General features: G+C 36.6%; 1 protein-coding gene across 2 annotated transcripts in view; it reads left to right on the forward strand.

Annotated features, from left to right (window-relative positions):
• The window catches only part of mtnr1bb (melatonin receptor 1Bb), a 50,278-nt gene extending 31,425 nt beyond the window's left edge, over positions 1-18,853 (forward strand). For both annotated transcript variants that reach the window (XM_008427204.2, XM_017308656.1), the window contains exons 4-6: positions 8,620-8,738; positions 8,844-9,188; positions 10,055-18,853. In XM_008427204.2, the coding sequence (XP_008425426.1) occupies positions 8,620-8,738; positions 8,844-9,188; positions 10,055-10,477 (887 nt within the window). In that variant the 3' untranslated portion in view covers positions 10,478-18,853. The remainder of the gene's footprint in view (positions 1-8,619; positions 8,739-8,843; positions 9,189-10,054) is intronic.
• The last annotated feature ends 409 nt before the right edge of the window (positions 18,854-19,262 follow it).

Raw genomic sequence — 19,262 nt, forward strand, 5'->3', positions numbered from 1 at the left:
TATATTCAAAGTGTATTCACCTTTGAAGTTTTCCGCCTTAAGGCAAACACAAAAATGTACCTTCTTGTAAGTGATTGATATCTCATTTGAATGCATGTTTCCATGATGTGTTTCAGGTGGTAGTATCAATTACTAATTTCCAGGTAAATTAACTTGGTCAAATTCAAAGAATGTGATTTCCTTCACGTTTTTTAATTAAAATGTAACCTCAGGGATGTTTGTACCAATTAACTCAAGCCAGGTTGACGTTAGACAGGAAATACTGGAGGGTCAGACAAATGTGTGTGTCAGAACTAATGCTTGGGAATAGGAAATGTGGTAAGTAATGGATAAAATGCACACCGGGACTCATGCACTATAGGGTATATTTGCCCTTGCTGCTTCAGAGGCCCTAACAATATATTTGCCTGAGGTGATAAATGCTATTCACTTACAGAAGACATATACTGAACTCTGCAGACATGCTCAAACTTCCTTGCCATTTCGGTTCTCTTATAAACCTCTTTTTATATGTCAAGAGGGCGATAAAGAGCAATTTTATGGTATTTTTTGTCACATAGTTGAAAGAAGAAACTCAACTCAGGTCCATTTCAGTAGAAAACATGCCCTAACCACAATCTTGTAGTCTAAGGATGTGTTGGTTTTGGCCTTTTCAAAGAAATACACTCCCTGGCCACTTTTTTAGGTACACTTGTTTACAAAAATATGAGCCAACGAATCACATTGATGCCACTTGGCATCAAGATGTGTTGAAGACAACTTGCTGAAGTTCAAACCAAGCATCAGACTGACAAAAACAAAGGGGATTAAAGAGACTTTGAACATGGCAAGGTTGTTGGTGCCACACGGGGTTGGACTTAATATTTCAGAAACTGCTGATCTACTGGAATCTCCATACAAACCTTCTACTGGATATATAGAGAACAGTCTTAAGAAGAGAAAACATTCAGTGAGTGGCACTTATGTGCACAAAACCAGTTTGTTCATTTCAGAGGAAGAACAAGTAGACTCACTTAGGATAACAGAAAGAGAACAGTACCTCATCTAACATTTCTTTAGAGATAAGGTGGGTGTAATAACAAGGGTGATAACATAACATCGCGAACCTTGAAGTAGATTTGCTACAGCAGCAGAAGACCACACCATGTGTCACTCCTATTAAGATAGCAGATTGGAGCATTAGGTAGAGTCAGAGTTTGTCATAAAAAACCTGAAAGCATGGATCCAACATGTCTTGTATTAAGGGTCTGGCAGGCTTTATGCCTCTTAGTGTCAAGAAAGACTCTTTTAAATGTCCCAGCATACCTGGATATCTTACTTCAAGCAGGAGGAGTTGCCTTGTCTGGTTTCTTGAATTTGACACTGAGTTCTCTGTACCCCAGCAGCATTCAGTCACCACATCTCAGTCCAATAGGACACATGTAGAATGTGATGACACAGTTAGTGTTTATCTCGAATGTGGAGTCAACAAATCTGCATGACATTGTGACAATATGGACTAAAACCTTTGATGAATCAATTCTATGCCTAACTGACACTACTCTGAAGGCAAAAAGGGAGGGTGCATTTAACCTCTGGGCAAAACGTGTGCTAAAGGTGTGGAGAAGAAAATGTTTTTTTAGAGATAAACAGTGAGTCGTGATGTTTAAAACTTAGCATCCTCGGTTGAGAATATAAAGTGCAGTTAGAGTGAACCTGAAAGTCGTCTGATTGAGACTGATATGTGTGGTCAGGCAGTGGGCTGACTGTGGAAGGAGGAAGCTGCTCACATGGACAGACCTGCACTGCACAAAGGATGATGTATAGCACTGATGACAAGATTGTTTATTGCCTTGCCTACAACACTGTAAAAGAGGGAATATTACCTTTTCATCTTGTGTTTGTTCTCATCAGCCTCCTCTTGGTCTCTTCCTTAACTGCTAGCAACGCGATTCTCTGGGGACCTTTAATCTCTTTTTATGTTTTGCCATCTTCCCAAGTTTACTTTTCTTTGCGACAAGTATGTTCATTAAAATCTATAGATAGTTAGATGCTGTCTCTTTTGCTCTTTTTGTCTTATTTTTCAAAGAACTTTACGTAAATCACATAAATGACTAAATATGACAGTGTTGTTAGATAATAACGCTGTTGAATGTATAGGTCATGTGTTGTGGAAGTTATGTTGTTTATCCTTCTTAAGTGAGACTGGCTTAACACTTTTAACCTTTACAATTTTCACATGAAAATCCATATTTTAACATTGCCTGACCACCTTCTCCTCTCCACTTCACTCCCTCTGAAACCTGCTGCCTATTTTTGCCTCCACTCCTTCCCCTAAAAACAAATTTAAATGCAAACAAGGCAAATCTGACTAGCATGTCCTCCCACAGGAAAGACATGAGAAAAAGCTAATGAGAAGGAAAATCATTGCAATCAGTTCTCATGGGGAATGGCTTGCAGGAATGGAGGGAAAATTCACAAAACTACATTTTTGTTCTAATACTGTTCATTACAGTACTTATTCACGCATTACTTATGTCAAAAAGGATTATGTTTCAGCCAATGGTTCCATATGCAATTAAGTACACATGAATAACCATGTGAAGAGCTGTTCAAATTCTGCATCAGGAACATCCAATCTATCCATTTAGCATAAAAAGAAAAGCAAGTAGCAATGCAAAAAAATATAGGTTCTACAGAACTTTACAAACTGTTACAGAAGATTAAATGCATCATGCATTTTATTTCACCTTTTTAAAAATATCACCAGTTTCTTTTCTTAATTTCACCAGTTTCTTTTCTTAATTTAAGCCTTTGTATTTTTTTTGTATTGCATAATCCAAGTCTTTATCCAATTGCTCTAAACCTGAAACAACATTTGCGCTTTTAGTTTGGATGATCACTTATCAAAATGTTTGTTAGGTGGGTCACTAGGTAAGACGTGAATTCTGCATGCATGTGTGCAAAGAAGTGATGTTTTCAGCAATGATGGAGAGGTTTAAGCAGTTTCAGATTGTCCATATAAAGTCAATTGTTTCAGTGACGTCTATAATCCTTTTTTATGCAATCCTTTTTAGTTGTGTTCATGGTTATTTTATTTTTTATGTCACAAATGGAACACTGAGCATCAATGTTTATTACAGTAGCCAGCCAAAATGACACAAATGACTGCAAAGTAATCAGACTGAATGTAACTTTAACATCTATAGTAACTCTTTGAGTAAAATTATATTGTAAGTGTTACAATTTTTAATTTCCCTTTGGAACTGATAGTATTTTTGAACTCAACTGAGCTGAATTGAATATGGTAATGTCCCATTTTTAAGAGGCATGGCTCCAAAGGCCTTTTCATCTGTCAAAGAGATGCGTTTTACAACCGTTTATTTCCTTGAAAAACAATAGGAAATAAGGTCAGTTTCAATTTGTTATATTATTTTAATAATGTTTTTAATGTTTCTGGCTCTACAGTTTACACTTATGGGTTCATAAAAAGTTTAATTCAACACAAATGGTTTTACGCAATAGTAGTTTCAAAATAAATGAAGATAAACAACAAACTACTTTCATGGCCAACTAAGGACTCTAGATCTGAAAAAGAAATAAAATACGTGGAATTTAAAAAGGGCAAATGGAGGGCCTAGACTTAAAGTACAAAAATACAAAATCCTTTCCACATCAAACTAGTGCACGGTTGGCATGGGACAAATAAAAGGTAGACATTTTGTCAGAAAAAGTCACTGAATACTTTTCCCCCTGCAGCCACGGCAACAGCATCTGTGGAAAAACGAAATGTTCACTCAGTCTTTTCTGATGTACAAACTTTGGTATCTGCAGAGCCGGAGATATAAAAAACACATTCTTTATTTTGTACGTATGCTTTTAATGTGCCTCATACATTTCTTCCCCAGACATATAAAGGCTACTGCAACTTAACTTTACTTTTCAAACAAGAGCAGCAAAAAATTTGAAGAATCTCAACTGCAATGATGATTCTTTGAGATGTCTTGGATACTAAGAATTAGAGACACCAGGCTTTGATTGAGGAACTGTTTGATGGAGCTCAGGTCCAACAAACAGCCAAAGTCCTATAGCTGTTGTAGTTTCAGTTGCTTTATCATACAAATTTGGATTATTCTATTTGTTTGCATTAAATAATACCATACAAATTCACTGACTGTCCTCTAAAGTATTCCAAGAATTTAAGTCTCACGAATTTGATCAAGGTAGTATAACTTACATGATCCATTCAGCTATGTCTAATAAAACACAAATACATTTACAAAATAAAATATCAGTCTGACTGTTAAGAGATCTGCAGTGTCTTCATGTAAACAGTAAACAACGATGTAAGATATGTTTGAATAAATTACATATTTCTTCATAACCTTCATATCATGCACCATGCATCATTACTGTGTGGGTTATTATCCACTTCACATCTATACACATGTGAAGTGCGTACAGATGTGAAATAGCACAAGAAACCCATAAGAGTGCAACAGTTTTATAAATAACATGCCACTATACAGTACACTGGTAATGTATCATAATTTTATAGATAGCTTAGAGAGATTTGGGGGTTCAGACAGGTTGCTTTTTTCCTTTTTATTTTCCATTTAGACAAATAGTGTAACATTTATTCAACATGAGGATTATATGTACTATTTTCATTATATTATTTGCAAACTTTATGTGACAATATTACCTAACCATACTAGTTTCTACATATTTTATCCTTCTAAAGATTATCCTAATAAATATCCACAATGCTTTTTAAATCCTTTTTTAAACCATTAAAGTAATAACCACTACTATTTACCTCTACTATAAAATGGAAAAAATAAATTAAATTAAAAGGTCAAATTTGAAAACCTTGAAATAATTAAAATATTTCTGCTTCAAGGTAAAATTAACTTAAAGCAGCATTTTCTCACTTTTCATGTTTTTCACTTCACATATCTGCATGTGTGTAATTTCAACTTCATTTTGAAATGTGGCTTTTTTCTTAATTCATTTGCAGATGTTATCCACACATGCCCACAAGCACAAAACGTGCTTGTGTGTAATGAACTTTAATCTTTCCAATCCAAAAGGTAATTTATACTTTATCACATTTGAATGACTATTACACACACACACACATTCAATTTCTATTTAAATACATTGTACAAGGTTAGTAGAGTCCTATCAGACTATAATTAAAGCAATCTTGGCAAATCTACCACAAATCCATACATATTGCTTTTATCAACAGACAGTTTTCCTTATCAGCATAGATTCGTGGGCGGCAGCAGGTACATTTATGCAACCAGACAAGTCCATAGTTAGTACTGGTAATTGTGCTATAGAGATTCTTCACTGATAGTGAGACTCTACAGTGAATAGAGTCCTTTCAATATAAAATCAGCTTTTCATTCTATACATGTACTTTCCCCTTAACTTACACATGTAAAGCAATAAGATTATTGTATTCATCAGAATGCCTGATTAGCTCAGTAGGATGCAAAAAGTGCTGGAAATGCAAATATCTGAATTCAAGACCACTTCCGTCTTTATTTTGCCGGTCTTATCTTTTTGATATCAATGACAACGTTTAAACATAACAAATGTTAGCATTTAGACTATGGTTTGTAGAATTTCTAAGACATCTAGGAAAATGTTTAGAAGTTTGCTTTTAAACTTTGTGTCTCAGAGGTGAAAAGCTGTTCCCATAAGGATATCTCCTGATGTCTAAATTGGCTATCCATCTGGCAGAGGCAATCAAACTTTTACTTTTTTTCAAAATCTCCTGATATTTTAAAATGTTCTTGATGCCGTGGACTCCAAATGTGTCCCCAGGGCTTTTTGGAAAAGAAACAGGCCTGCAGAATCACAGATCTGATAGAGGGCACAAGGTGCATGCGTCTTGTGTTTGCTGTCAGGGCTCAGTGGTTCCTGTTAATTTCTCAGTAGCATTTAAAATATTCTACACCATTTTGTTTTTTACCTCTCAAGTGTCAGTTCTTATGCTCGTTAAATATACACACTACAGCAAACTGGAATTTAGGATGGCTTTTCAGATCTATCTAACTACAGCGCTGATTGCCTCCAAACGTCTGTAACCTAGAAAAGAAAATTGAAGTTGATAGAAGTCAAGTCAAATGGGTTCAATGTGTGTACAACACACTGGTTAAAAGCCCATTTTTATGCTAGACTATTAAACTGACAATATATGAATCCTTATCTTATGAGATTAAAAGACTTTTAAGGCATAAATATTTAGCCACTTTTAAACAATGCTACAAGACGCTGTACAATTTGTCATTTAAAAAAAAAGGAAGGTACATTTCTTTGCCATTGATAGCATTGTGCAGCCGGTGCTGAAGTGATGCCTCCTTTTAAAGATTTTACAGAGCATCGTGACATTTCTGGGCTGACAGTCACACATCGAAGACACATGTGCACGTTCTGTAATTATAAAAACAACCGTGTAACAGCATGGTGGTACTACAGCAAGGCTAAAAATACATTTCCTGTGTACTTCATGTACTTTTGACATGGTTGGGTGATTATACCAGACACTAACAGCTCTTGTAGTCCCTCAGAGGGTTTTTTCTGAGAACGTGACACACCAGAGAACCCCATTCTCCAGCATCATTAATGTGGTCTGAGGCTTGGGAATATCAGTTGTACTTCTGTAGAACTACGGCTGCCCAGCAAATGAGCTTTTCATGAACTGGCAGGTGAAACACAAGGTGAGCTCTGTTACATCTGGTAGTTATTTGTTGCTGCTGCCAAAATAATAAGCCTGAAATACTGCATCAAATAATGCATTGCACCTTTCGGGAGAGCCGACAGCGCTCAGCTGTAGTGGCTCTGATACTTTGTAACTAAACAAAATGCAAAAAAGTGCGTGAGTGAAATGGTTAATGTTTTTAGGTATACATTCGATAAGTGGTGAAGGTGATTTAAGGATTATTCATATCAACTAATATTTAATATAGAAGAGGCAAGACGAAACACAGCACAATGTTGAGTTTTAATTGGAATCGGATTAATAGCTGGACCTGATTTGCCTAATATAGCTAATATTGGCTAAAACAAATTCAGTTTTAAAACAGTATATACCGCACTGTGAGTGTTGATTGTTTTACCAAAGTGTGCATGGGTTTTCTACAGGAACTCCAACTCCCTTCTTCAGTTTTAATAGGGATGATAGTCAAATTGCTTAAGTATCTCTAAAATATGTCAAACTAAGTTTGTTTTTGTCCCCTCCATGGGCCCTTTACCATGGTACAGCTGAAAGATAGCATATTATATTGTAGATAAACAAAAAGGAGCAAAATAAAAATATTTTAGCGTTACACAGCTATCACTACATTGCTTCTATCTTTAAAGTAATGGTAAAAGCATAATATAAGCATAATATTACAATATAATTAGTTAGTGCTAATTGTATTGTCTATGGAAATCCCATGATATAAAATAATCACATTCATTGCAAAAGAATAGTATTAATACTGCAAATCTAGACGAAACAAGTTGATTTAAAATGCAATGATTGAGCAACATGACAGATATGCCATTTACCAAAGATTAATAATTAATAATTACAGCATTCATATTTATTTTCTTTTTTTTTTTTAGATATGGTTGCATCAGCAGTTGTGGAAGTGTGAGTAACAGTAAAGAGGCAGTTTCCTTATATTTCAGGTTCATTTCTAATATAACCTTTAAAGATCTTGGAGGTGAGCCATTGATATAATCCTCTTTTGTTTGATCGGGTTGTTTTTCTTGTCCCTGTATGCTGCCATAATATGTCGTCCCCCAACAAACAAAAGGAAGAGGACAAACACAGAGATAGATGGAGCTACCAGCATTGGCGGTGAGGTGACACCAGAACATCAGCAGGGCGAGGAATGCTGTATATAATGTCATAAATGGATGTCATATGGCTACTGATTACCTGTTTCTCATAAATAAGTGACACAAACAGAATAAATTTAAATCTGGGAAATATGTAGATATTTTGGTGATCATATTATGCCTATATTAATAAAAACACTTTGACTTTTTGGGTGATGCACAAACTGGGTTCTGTGAACAAGTTCTTTTTGGATTAGGCTGGTTAGCAGCAAGAAGAAAAAAGAACTGCATGCCCCAGGTGCTTTGTCCACATGCTTTTCCCTCCACTCTGTCAAAACACTGACTCTGCCTGTCCTGATAAAACTTTGTCTAGGGCGAGGCAATCAGCTGTGGGGCACAAGCTACAAACCTTTTGTAATCTCAGCCTCCTCTGCCAACAATCACGGCAAGCTGAATGTCCTCAGATAGGCCTGCTGAAAATCACTTCCCATGCAACCATCTAGTATTTGCTCTGTTTTGACAGTGCAGGGTATAAGACAAAGCGGTGCGAATCGGTTTGAACCACGGTTGTATGTGCTTATCTTTAACAGCCAGAAACAATGATGAAAGTCTGCAGGTCTGCCACCTGATAAAATCTGACCAGCTGTGCGATTTTCTAGATGCATTGAGGCAAAGTAAAGAAAGATTTGAACATTTGCAGAGAAAATTGTGCATTTTTATAATCTGGGAGTATAAAGCAAGACTTTTCTGTACGTTTTGGGAGCTAACCTCATTACTTTACATTTTCCTCCCCAGGTAATGTGTTCGTGGTTAGTCTGGCATTTGCTGACCTTGTGGTAGCCTTCTACCCCTATCCCCTGGTCCTTTATGCTCTCTTCCATGACGGCTGGGCGCTTGGAAACACTCAGTGCATGGTAGGACCACATCAGTCATCTCTTCACTTTATTAAAAGACAATGACTTTAAAGAATAGTGTCGATGAAGACAGACAAAAACATCTCATTTTTTATGTTATTTCAGGTCAGCGGTTTCCTCATGGGGCTGAGTGTCATTGGCTCCATCTTCAACATCACTGGGATTGCGGTGAACAGATACTGCTATATCTGTCACTCCTTCTCCTACAGCCGACTGTACAGCTACCGCAACACGTTGCTGTTTGTTGCCTTAATTTGGGTGCTCACTATCGTGGCCATCGTCCCAAATTTCTTCGTTGGTTCTCTGCGCTATGACCCACGGGTCTACTCCTGCACCTTTGCCCAGAATGTCAGCAGTTCCTACACTGTGGCGGTGGTAGTGGTTCACTTTCTGGTTCCCATTGCAGTAGTGACCTTTTGTTATCTTCGCATTTGGGTTCTTGTGATTCAGGTAAGTCCTAAAACCTTTTTTTTTTTCCAAATTCAATACGTGAGAGAATATGTATGTTTCACATTTTGCAACGTTTAATTAAAAGACACATTCATTGATGAGTCATCCGTTAGCTGCCAAAATACACAAAAAATTACAATATCTGATCAATAAGATTCCACTAGGACTGTGGTGGGAGTCCAAAAGTCCAAACTGATTCATATGGCGACATCCTCTTTCAAATTTTACAATGCATACATTACAACTGGAAGGGGTACTGGCACTTGGTTTTCAAACTGGAATACAGTAAGAATCTTAAAATTGTAGTTTGCAAATGTATCATTACCCCTGGAACATTTTATTTTTGTAAAATCAGATTTTACTACAATTACTACAATGCATTTTGGATTATCCTCTGCTATTCTTCTGATGTTCTGAATAATATTCGAAGATTGACAAATGGTTTACAGAGCAGCTGTACAGAGCAAACTACACACAGAGGGATTCTATTTAGTGATTTGGTGACATTTGAAGGCTATATGGCTATTTTTTTAGGAGCATCAGTTACGTGGCTCAATATAGTCAAATTTTACACCATGATTTTTAGCTATTTTGAAAAAAAGTGTATCATGTCCTTCTGCTTCTCAGTTGCACATTACTTTCTTTTGGTCTATCGCATAAAATCCTATTAAAGTACACCAAAGCTTGTGGTTTATCACTTTTTAGAATGGAAAAAAAAATAACTGTGAACATTTAAAATGCCAGTAAATCTGTGCACAATATGTTATATACTCTTATGTATTTATGAGTAAATGTGTTATATAGGCATGTCTTTTTTATGTGTGATCTATAACTTACAGTCTAATTTATTCCTTTACAATATCCAGGTGCGGCGCAAAGTAAAGACTGAAGACAGCCCTCGTCTCAGACCAAGTGACTTGCGGAATTTTATCACCATGTTTGTTGTATTCGTCCTGTTTGCAATCTGCTGGGCCCCACTCAACTTGATAGGATTGGCAGTGGCAATAGATCCAACTCGCGTGGGTCCCCACATCCCCGAGTGGCTTTTTGTTGTAAGCTACTTCATGGCCTACTTCAACAGCTGCCTGAATGCCATCATCTATGGTTTACTCAACAGGAACTTCAGGAACGAGTACAAACGCATCGTCACCTCTGTCTGGGTGACGCGGCTGTTTGTGACGGAGACGTCGAGGGCTGCCACGGACGCCAGGAGCATGAGGAGCAAGCAATCACCGCCCCCGCCGCTCAACAATAATGAGTCAGTCAGAGACCGTGCAAACAAAGAATGAACCTTGGATTCTCGAGGGTTTCATGTGGTAATTCCTGTTTTTTATGTGGTATCAAGGCAGCTGTGCAGCTAAAGAGTAACAAGAAACTAATGAAACTGGAAACCGTGGCTTTGTTTCCTAATTCACAGCAGAGATTTGAACACTTATGAAACACACAAAGCTTACGAAAGTCTCTGAAGTGCTTTTAGAATTGGCTCATCTTTTAAAGCGACGACAATGTGTGTTCTGTCGGAGTCGTTCACATCCACAAAGCAAAAAGCCCAGCATTTCAGTTTCATTATGTAATTATTACTCTTGACAGACTGATTGGTACTATATGATTACAATGAAAATGTGATATCCTTTAACTTGTGCTGCTGTAGACGCGTTTCACAAAACTGGGTAAGCACCTCTAGTAAACACATTTTTTAGTAACTTCAAACGCCTCAAATAATTAAACTCGCCTCACCTGGAAGCTTTACAAGGAGCTTTTCATAACAGAGATGGGAGAATGACAGATAGCAAAGTCTGTCATTTTATTATCAGAGTTTTACATGTTGGCAGTTATGTGGTTAGATTTACACTCTCAACCTAAATGCTGCAGTAGCATACCTTATACTGCCTAGTTTGATCGTCTTTGCACTAAAATAACAGGAAAAAGAACTTAGTAAAAAACAACTTAGTAAATGAATTCAGGATATTAATTAAAGTTTGTTTGACAAGTTAAATCTATCATCAAGTCACTTCATAGGTGTTTTTAATCTATTTTATTTTTTATATTTTTTGCATGTGATGTGGCATGTGGAGGAAACCGAACTCTTGATGCTGTTCCAGCCTACAAACCCACAGTTTTCAGCTACTGTAATCTGAGCCTTAGCAGAAAACTACATACAGTAAGAGGCATAATTTTGTAAAACATGATTTATATCATAATTTGGTTAATTAACATAAGCATGTGACTTTATTGTATTTTTAATGAACTTATTAGTTCATAAAATTAAGTAACACTGCCTGGCCACCAAAAAAAACAAAAAAAGGTCACACACTCTAATATTTTGTTGGACCGCCTTTAGCTTTGATTACAGCAATGAGCTTCTGCAGTATCACAAGCTGTATTTCGATCCAGTGTTGTATTAATTTTTCACCAAGAGATTGCACTGACGATGGTCGAGTCTGGCGACTGCAGCACATCCCAAAGATTCCTAAAGGTGTTTGAGTCTGAAGTCTGGTGGCAAATCCATGTGTGAAAATGTCTCATGCTGCCCGAGTTCTACTGTTGTTTTTCTGCAATTTGATTTTACCAAACGCCTATCGTGATCATTCAGGATTTTTTTTGCCAGCACATTTCTTCCTCACAGACAATGGATCCCCACTATCATTCCAGTTTTTAATAATGGACAGTTCTTAACCAAATTTTAGTAGTTTCTGAAATCTCGTTGGCTGTTTTATCTGCTTGATGCATGCCAATGATTTCACCCATCTCAAACAGACTGATATCTTTTCCACGACCACGGGATGTGTTTGTCCACATGGTTGTTTAAGAAATGAGAAGCAACTGATTGCACCGGTTCGGGTTAAATAACTTGTTGTCAGCTGAAACATAATCGCCCATTCAGTAATTATTCAATAGGAGGCTTGTACCTATTTGGTTAGTTAAATCCAGGTGGCAATATTTTTTTTTTGGCCAAACAGTACGTAGTGTAGCTGTTCGAAGCGGTTAATTAGCTAAGAATCAAGTTGAAGTACCATTTAAATACCTACAAATAAAGCAGAATTCTATTGCTAAAAAGAAAAGATTGCGTAATTAAGTAAATGATTACATCTAAGGTTATTATGTATGGGCATGTTAGTGAACTTTGCAACACTATTGGTTCTCATGAAGGCAGTCGATAGTCTTCTTGGCTTCTCCTCTATCTTTCTCATTACTTTTATCAACTCCTGGGAGGTACAGCAGAGATTAAATACTTTTTTCCCCCAAAGTGGATTGTGAGTGAATTATAAACTTTAACAATTTAGACATCAAGCATGTAAAATACAAGCTATGTTGTGCTCAGTTACTCTAGCTTGTCTGACTATTTCCATTTGACAATGACTTGTTCTTGGAGAAACGTTTGTGATATGTGCTTTTATTAATCAATATCAAAACAGTGTTCAACAGCAACACAAAACCAGTGGACTCTGCAATGATCATCAATTCTTGATCATTGTTTTAAAGTTCTGCTTTTCTAACATCCTTATTATTTTATTGGAAATAGCCAGCTGAATATAGGTGCACTGTGGTTGTTTTCAGGTTAGCTGTAACTTTTAAGTAAAGCTCACTTTGGACTAAACGTTCCAAGAAAACACCACCAAACCGTTGCACTATCGTCAGGTATACCTGACCGGTACAGGTCAGGATGGATCAACGCTTTCCTGTTGTTTGTGCCAGATTGTGACATAAACAACACAGTATCCGAATGTTGAGACTAGAGACTCAACAAAACATTCAATTGTCTTACAATATGTTAATTTTAAAGGGCAGTGCATCTGCTTAGACTGTTGTCTCAGTTTCCTTCTGCTGTTGTGGCCCATCAGTTTCAAGCTTCAGCGTATTCAGAGCCAGTGTGCCACCTATCCTATTCCTTCTATCATCCACACAACACTTACTGGATGCTTTGTCTTTTTTTTAAATCATCTTGTTTGAGCTTTATTTTCCTCCAGTTTGCCAATGCGTAACATATTATAGTACATCATAGTTATAGTTTTAACAAATCTGAGTTTATTTGAAATAACAAATACCAATTTTACTGCCTCTATATTTATAAATAAGTTAAAATACATCCCTTAACAGGAAAACACTGCAGTCATTTTTGGCATTTTGTGTTTGGAAAGTCAGACAGAAGGACAGAGACTTCTCATTAAAGAGCTCTGTGCACTGATGTCAATCACCAACTAAATCTAAATGCAATAACTATCTTTCAATTTCACCAAAAAGCCCAGTGCAGCTGCATGGCCATGATTCTTTATGCACACCAACACATCACTATGCAACTCAAATGCAGTGTTTGTCACAGTTCAAGGGATTCACAGCAGTCGGTGTGAACTGATAACGGAGTCCATCAGCTTAGGACAGCTGTACTTCCAGATGTCACAGCAAATCACAGATTTATCATGAAAAAGATATGAATGATGTTGCTGGTTTCCAGTCTGTGTCATATGAAAAAGAGGTCAAGATTTGTCCTGGTCTACTAAGTTAGTATATATTCCGTACCAAACCAATCAACCGTCCTTAGCAACATGTATATTGGTTTCATACAGTATATTGGTTTCCTCTGCATCCTACATCATATGCTGCACAATATGTAGAAGTCTCTCAGTTTGAGTTCTTACTCTTAATTCTAATACTTATATGCAAAACATTAGGCTTTCATTTTAAGATCTTTTTTCTTTCCGTTTTTGTTTTTTTAACAAACAAAACCAAACTATATTACCAGGGATGTAGTATTTCAATCCTTTCACTGTGGATTTAACACAAAAAAAATATGATCAGCTATTTAGGGAAAAAGTGTAAGGAGTTGGTCTCTTTGTACTATAAAATTTGACCAACTGATATTTATCACCTCTTTATCAAAGAGTGATTCAAACAACTTGGATTGTGGCGAACATACAGCTCATATCTGTATTCCCATCTCAGGGTGCCTATTGAATATTTTGCTGTTATACACACTTGTCCAAACAATCGCAGTTGATCAGCTGCAGTATAAGGGAGTCTGAAGACATTTAAAAGGAATATTTTGTAAATTAGTGTCAGTGTGGTTCTTAACTGTTGTATATTGTTATCAGAGATGTATTTAAAATGTGCTTTTTTAAAAAAATATATATATACTCAGTAATCCCTACGCAGTTAAATGTATGTTCTTGAATATTACTTAACCTCTCCTCCCATTATACTGCATTTGCTAAGTGCATCTAAAACATGTCTTGTATATTGGGCCCATTCATCGCATTTGTACAATGTAAATCGATTGATATAGAAAAAATATATATCTCTTAAAATGGAAAGTTTGAAAAGTAAGGAATGACAAAGTAAGTGTGTAAAACATGTTCTTGTGTTATTTTACTTTAATATTTAAATTGCTTTTGAGAACATGTTACATGCTCTTAAACAGGGTAAAAAAAAAAATTTAAAAAAAAGGTGGAAGCCATAGGTAAGAATGTTACTTTGATAGATGCAGAGCTCACAGCATTAGTGAAGCAGAAAAGTTGTGAAGCAATTGCAGTTGAATGAAACCAGTTACTTTTGTGATACACAAATGGCTAAAAACAATCTGTTGGAAAATATTGCTTTGTTGAAAAGTTGGGAGTAGATCGACATCAGCGGTTACGTCAGAGGTAAGAGAAAATCATTGAAAAAGTGATGCTGCTACTTTATAATGACACACTACAGCAGCTACAGAATGTTTTAGATGCACTTTGAGGGAGCTAAGAGATCAATCCAAACCAAAGAAATGTGTATAGATAAAGGAAATAAGATGTACATACTCTACGTCATGACATTATGGGGAGAAATCTGAAAAAAATTAAAATAATTCCCCCATAATGTCTGTTTTATTTGTTTGTTGTTGTTTTTTTCAAGAATACTGCCTTACAATTGATAAAATTGTGTCAAAGTAAAAAAATATGATGGCAAGTGCCATAATTCCTTGTATGTACCAATTTAGTAAGCCTGGTTTGCCTCTATCCTGCTTTGTTGTGACACCCTCAAGACAGTTGTCTATTAAATGTTTTTTCTCTCTGCAGTTTCGTGCAGCCACTTATATGCTGAGCTTACAGGCATGAGATGCAATTAATGAACCAGAGGAACAACGATTACCGTTTTTTTCTTCTGTATTTCCTATCTGTGCCCTTTGATAAAATGATGTATCTGTATTTATGTTCCTTTAAAGTGTGTTCTATGTCAGCACGCTTACTTTACTGGATTAATGTATGTCATCTCAACAAATAGTTTGCCAGCTCCAGTGTTCTGTTTGGCTAGTTGTCACTGAGATGCTGTATCTCACCAAATGTAGTAGAGCACAAGTTTTTCTCAGCTTTAGTTTTGAAATACATTTTCTCTGCTGCAAGTTCAAATAGATGATTACATTAGAAAAAAGTTAAATAATGCGTCTTTGGTTGATACAGTGCCTTGTAAGTGTATCCGTACCATTTTACTTTTTCAACATAGTGTCACATTACAACCTTAAACTTCAACGTATTTTGGTGAGAAAATTTGCATTGTTCAAATAGAACCAATAGAAGTCCCATTTGCAGTTTGGCATAAGCTACAAAGGGACAGTACTGGTCAGAAGAAACCAAACCTGAGCCTCTACACCAGTGGTCTTAAACTGCATTCCTCAAGGACCAGAATCCTGCAACTTTTAGATGCGTCTGTTGGCTTGCACACTTGAATGAAATGGTGAAACTGCCTTGTTAGCATGCAGTCAAGCTCTACAGAGCTCTGCTAATGGACTTGTATTGGAGTCAGGTGAGCTGAAGCAGAGAGACATCTAAAAGTTGCAGGATAACCCTTGAGAAATGCATTATGAGTCCACTGTTCTAAACCTACATGCAAAATGTGGTGGAAAATTAACACTGCACTTCTCCCTGAACAACACCACGCCCATGAGAAAGCATGGTTGGCAGCATCATGCTATTATTCTTTTCTTTGCCAGGTACAGGTAAGCTGGAGGATGGATGGAGCCAAGTATATGGCAGTGCTGAAATACAACTCGTTAAAGACTGAGATTGGTGCAGAGTTTAACCTTTCAATAGGACAATAACTCTAAAAACAATTTCTATTTGAATCAAATACTCAAATGCAAGAATGACTCAGTCAAAGTCCACATATCAATGTATTGCAAAAGCTGTACAAAGACTTGAAAATTAAGGCACACATGTACTTCCTGTCAAATCTAAGTGAGCTTGAGAGATTTTGCAAATATCTACAGACAAAACCCTTTAAACCTCTGGATGGACTAAGACAGAAGACACTTACCCCAAAACTCATGCATGTATAATTATAGTAAATGGCTATTTTCCATAGTATTGAGGGGAATGAAATACCCAAGCCACAATTTTCAGATTTTTGTTTTTCCTTCCACGTCAAAATTAGGTGATACTTTGAGTTGATCTGCCGCCTACAATCTCAATGAAATATATGGAAATTTGTGGTTTTAATGTGACAAAATGTAAAGTAGCATAAGGCTGCGTATACTTTCGCAAGGTACTGCATGACAAGTCTTGCAATTGAGCTTGTTGCACTATAAGTACAATACTTGGTCCCAGTTTCATAAAACAGAATTACTCCCTTGTATTTAATTAGAGATCTACATTTTGTTTGAAGCCAGTGAAATGCTGCAGCAAAATGTTGTGTTTGGTAATAACTGATATGTTTGCACTGTATACACGCCTTGAATGCCTACTAAATTCTGTTATTTAATTACAGTTGGGGCAAGCTTCTACTAGATGCTGCATGCAGTACAAATACATTGTTTTGATCTCCTAAAAAGATTGGACTTTTTTTTATCTTTACCACATAACAGAATCAACAAATATTCTAACAGAAGTAATCAGAATTTCAGACATCCAGGACACTGCACGATCCCATACAGTTAAAGCTTTGCAAAGTATTAAAACTCTCAATCTTTCTCACATTTTTTCAAGTTAAAACTACAAATTCCAGTGAACCTTATTCTGGCTTTTATCATTGTTGAAGTGTAAGGAACACATTATTTTCATTTTCCCAAATAATACAAGGCTAAGCGACAGGCTTGGATTTGTATATTCTAATTAGTAGAGCCACCATTTCACTGCAATTAGATCTGCAAGTCTTTTAAGATGTGTCTCTACCAGCTTGATACAGCTAGAATCTAAAGTTTTTTTCCCTTCATCTTTTTCAAAATGGCTCGATCTAATCCAGTTTGAAGGAGAGAATCTGAGCAGCCATTTTCGAGATTGGCCAAAGATGATCATAAATATAATCTATTCCCAATACTCAGATTAAATTACATATATACAGGCAGTTTGCTGTGCTGGGTTTTTTTTAGGGCATGAGATTAAACTTGAAGGTAACTCAAATCTTTTCTAATTCGATGAGAAAACAACATATCCTTTTACCTTCACCTCGAAATTATGTACTAGTTTGTGATGGTTTATCATAAAATTATTTTAAAAAATACACTGAAGTTTAAAATATATTACTTTTGCAAGTCATTGTATGTGATAGGCACCAAGCCAGGCACTCTGTTTCAAAGAGGAGACATTTCAGCACTGGAACCTCTGCGCTTTATTGACTGCATGGCATGACAAAACTGAATATGTCACATACCTGGCAAATGATTAACATGTCAGTTGTGAAGCATTGCTTTTCGTGTCCTTTATCTTAACAATGAAAGGACATTGTTGTGTGTGTGCTTGAGAGAGAGCCGGAGCGTGTTTGTGTGGGGGTGTCATTAAAGGATTATTTAACAGCATGACAACACCAGCTGACTATGGAAAACAGCGGAGGGTGCAACACTGATCAAATTATTCGCAACGTACCTTTGCAAAGATGAAAATAAAATGATAAGCCTTGGAAGCATAATTGAATTCTCTGCTGTCAGAGGAGTGACATGAATAGTGAAGTGTTGAAACGCTCCATACCTCCTGTAGTGTTTCCAAACAAGACACTAATACATGGTACACTCTTCAGGCCTTCAACCATATTAATGAGAGCTAGATTCAAACATCGGCAAAGCGCAAGTTCTTCTCTGTTGATGAATATTAACACTCACTGGCCCCCTAATTGTCTACAGCACATTGCACACAGGTAGCATTTTTTTCCCTGAAAACTTCTAGGCATGCACTGCTTGAAATGTTGAACAAGATGTCTTGTTCATACCGACCTGATGCTGTTAGGGAACATCCATCCAAAAGATGTGGTGTCTTTAAGCCCAGTATGTAACTAATTAAATGTGACGACCTGACCTTTATGTCATAAATGGCTTTTATGAATAATGATTTTACAAAAAGTCTTTTTACAACCAAAATAAAGAAGAAAGTTGAAATGTTGGAAACTATTGACCGAATGTGCATTTTCAGCATTTGGTCACCTGACTTTCTGTGTCATGATGCATTTCTTTTGTTTCAGAGGCTGTGTGAATTCGCATGCTTGTCTGGTGTTATTTGTGGCCGTTGGCCGCTGACAAGAATTCTCTAACAAGGAGGATGTCCGGAGGAGGGTCTGAGTAACCAAAGGGAAAACACTGGAATGTAACTGAACTATATGTGTGTGCGTGTGTGTGTGTGTGAGAGAGAGAGACAGAGAGTGTAAAGATATACATTGTATGTACAGTTTTCCTGAAACACAGCGTTACGGAAAAATAAAATTGGTACATCGTACTTTGTTGGGTTTTATTGGTCAAGCGTTTAGCATACCTTCATATTTATATACTTTAGTTTTCACGATGCATTATAAGCATTCATACAGTTTGTCATATAACATACTTGGTGAGGACCTAATGGTATGACAATAGTGGAAAAAGGATTTTATTAAGACCTTCAAAACTTTCAAACCCGACATTAGAACAAGATGTGGAACGCATGTGAGGTTAACTGTACAGAAAAATCCATTGAGAAACAATGAAAGACAAAGAGGTGAAATACTGAGGTAATGTAGCTTAGGCAGAATGATAGCAGGAATTCTGAGGGAGTGATAGACCAACATGGAATAGTATTTACAGCTGCAAGTCTGTAAATACTTTGCAGAGCTGCAAATATTTCATCCCTGAGAATGAAGTTTGTGCCTGTT

The sequence above is a fragment of the Poecilia reticulata genome, linkage group LG14, assembly GCF_000633615.1.
Source record: "Poecilia reticulata strain Guanapo linkage group LG14, Guppy_female_1.0+MT, whole genome shotgun sequence".
Taxonomy (NCBI): Eukaryota; Metazoa; Chordata; class Actinopteri; order Cyprinodontiformes; family Poeciliidae; genus Poecilia; species Poecilia reticulata.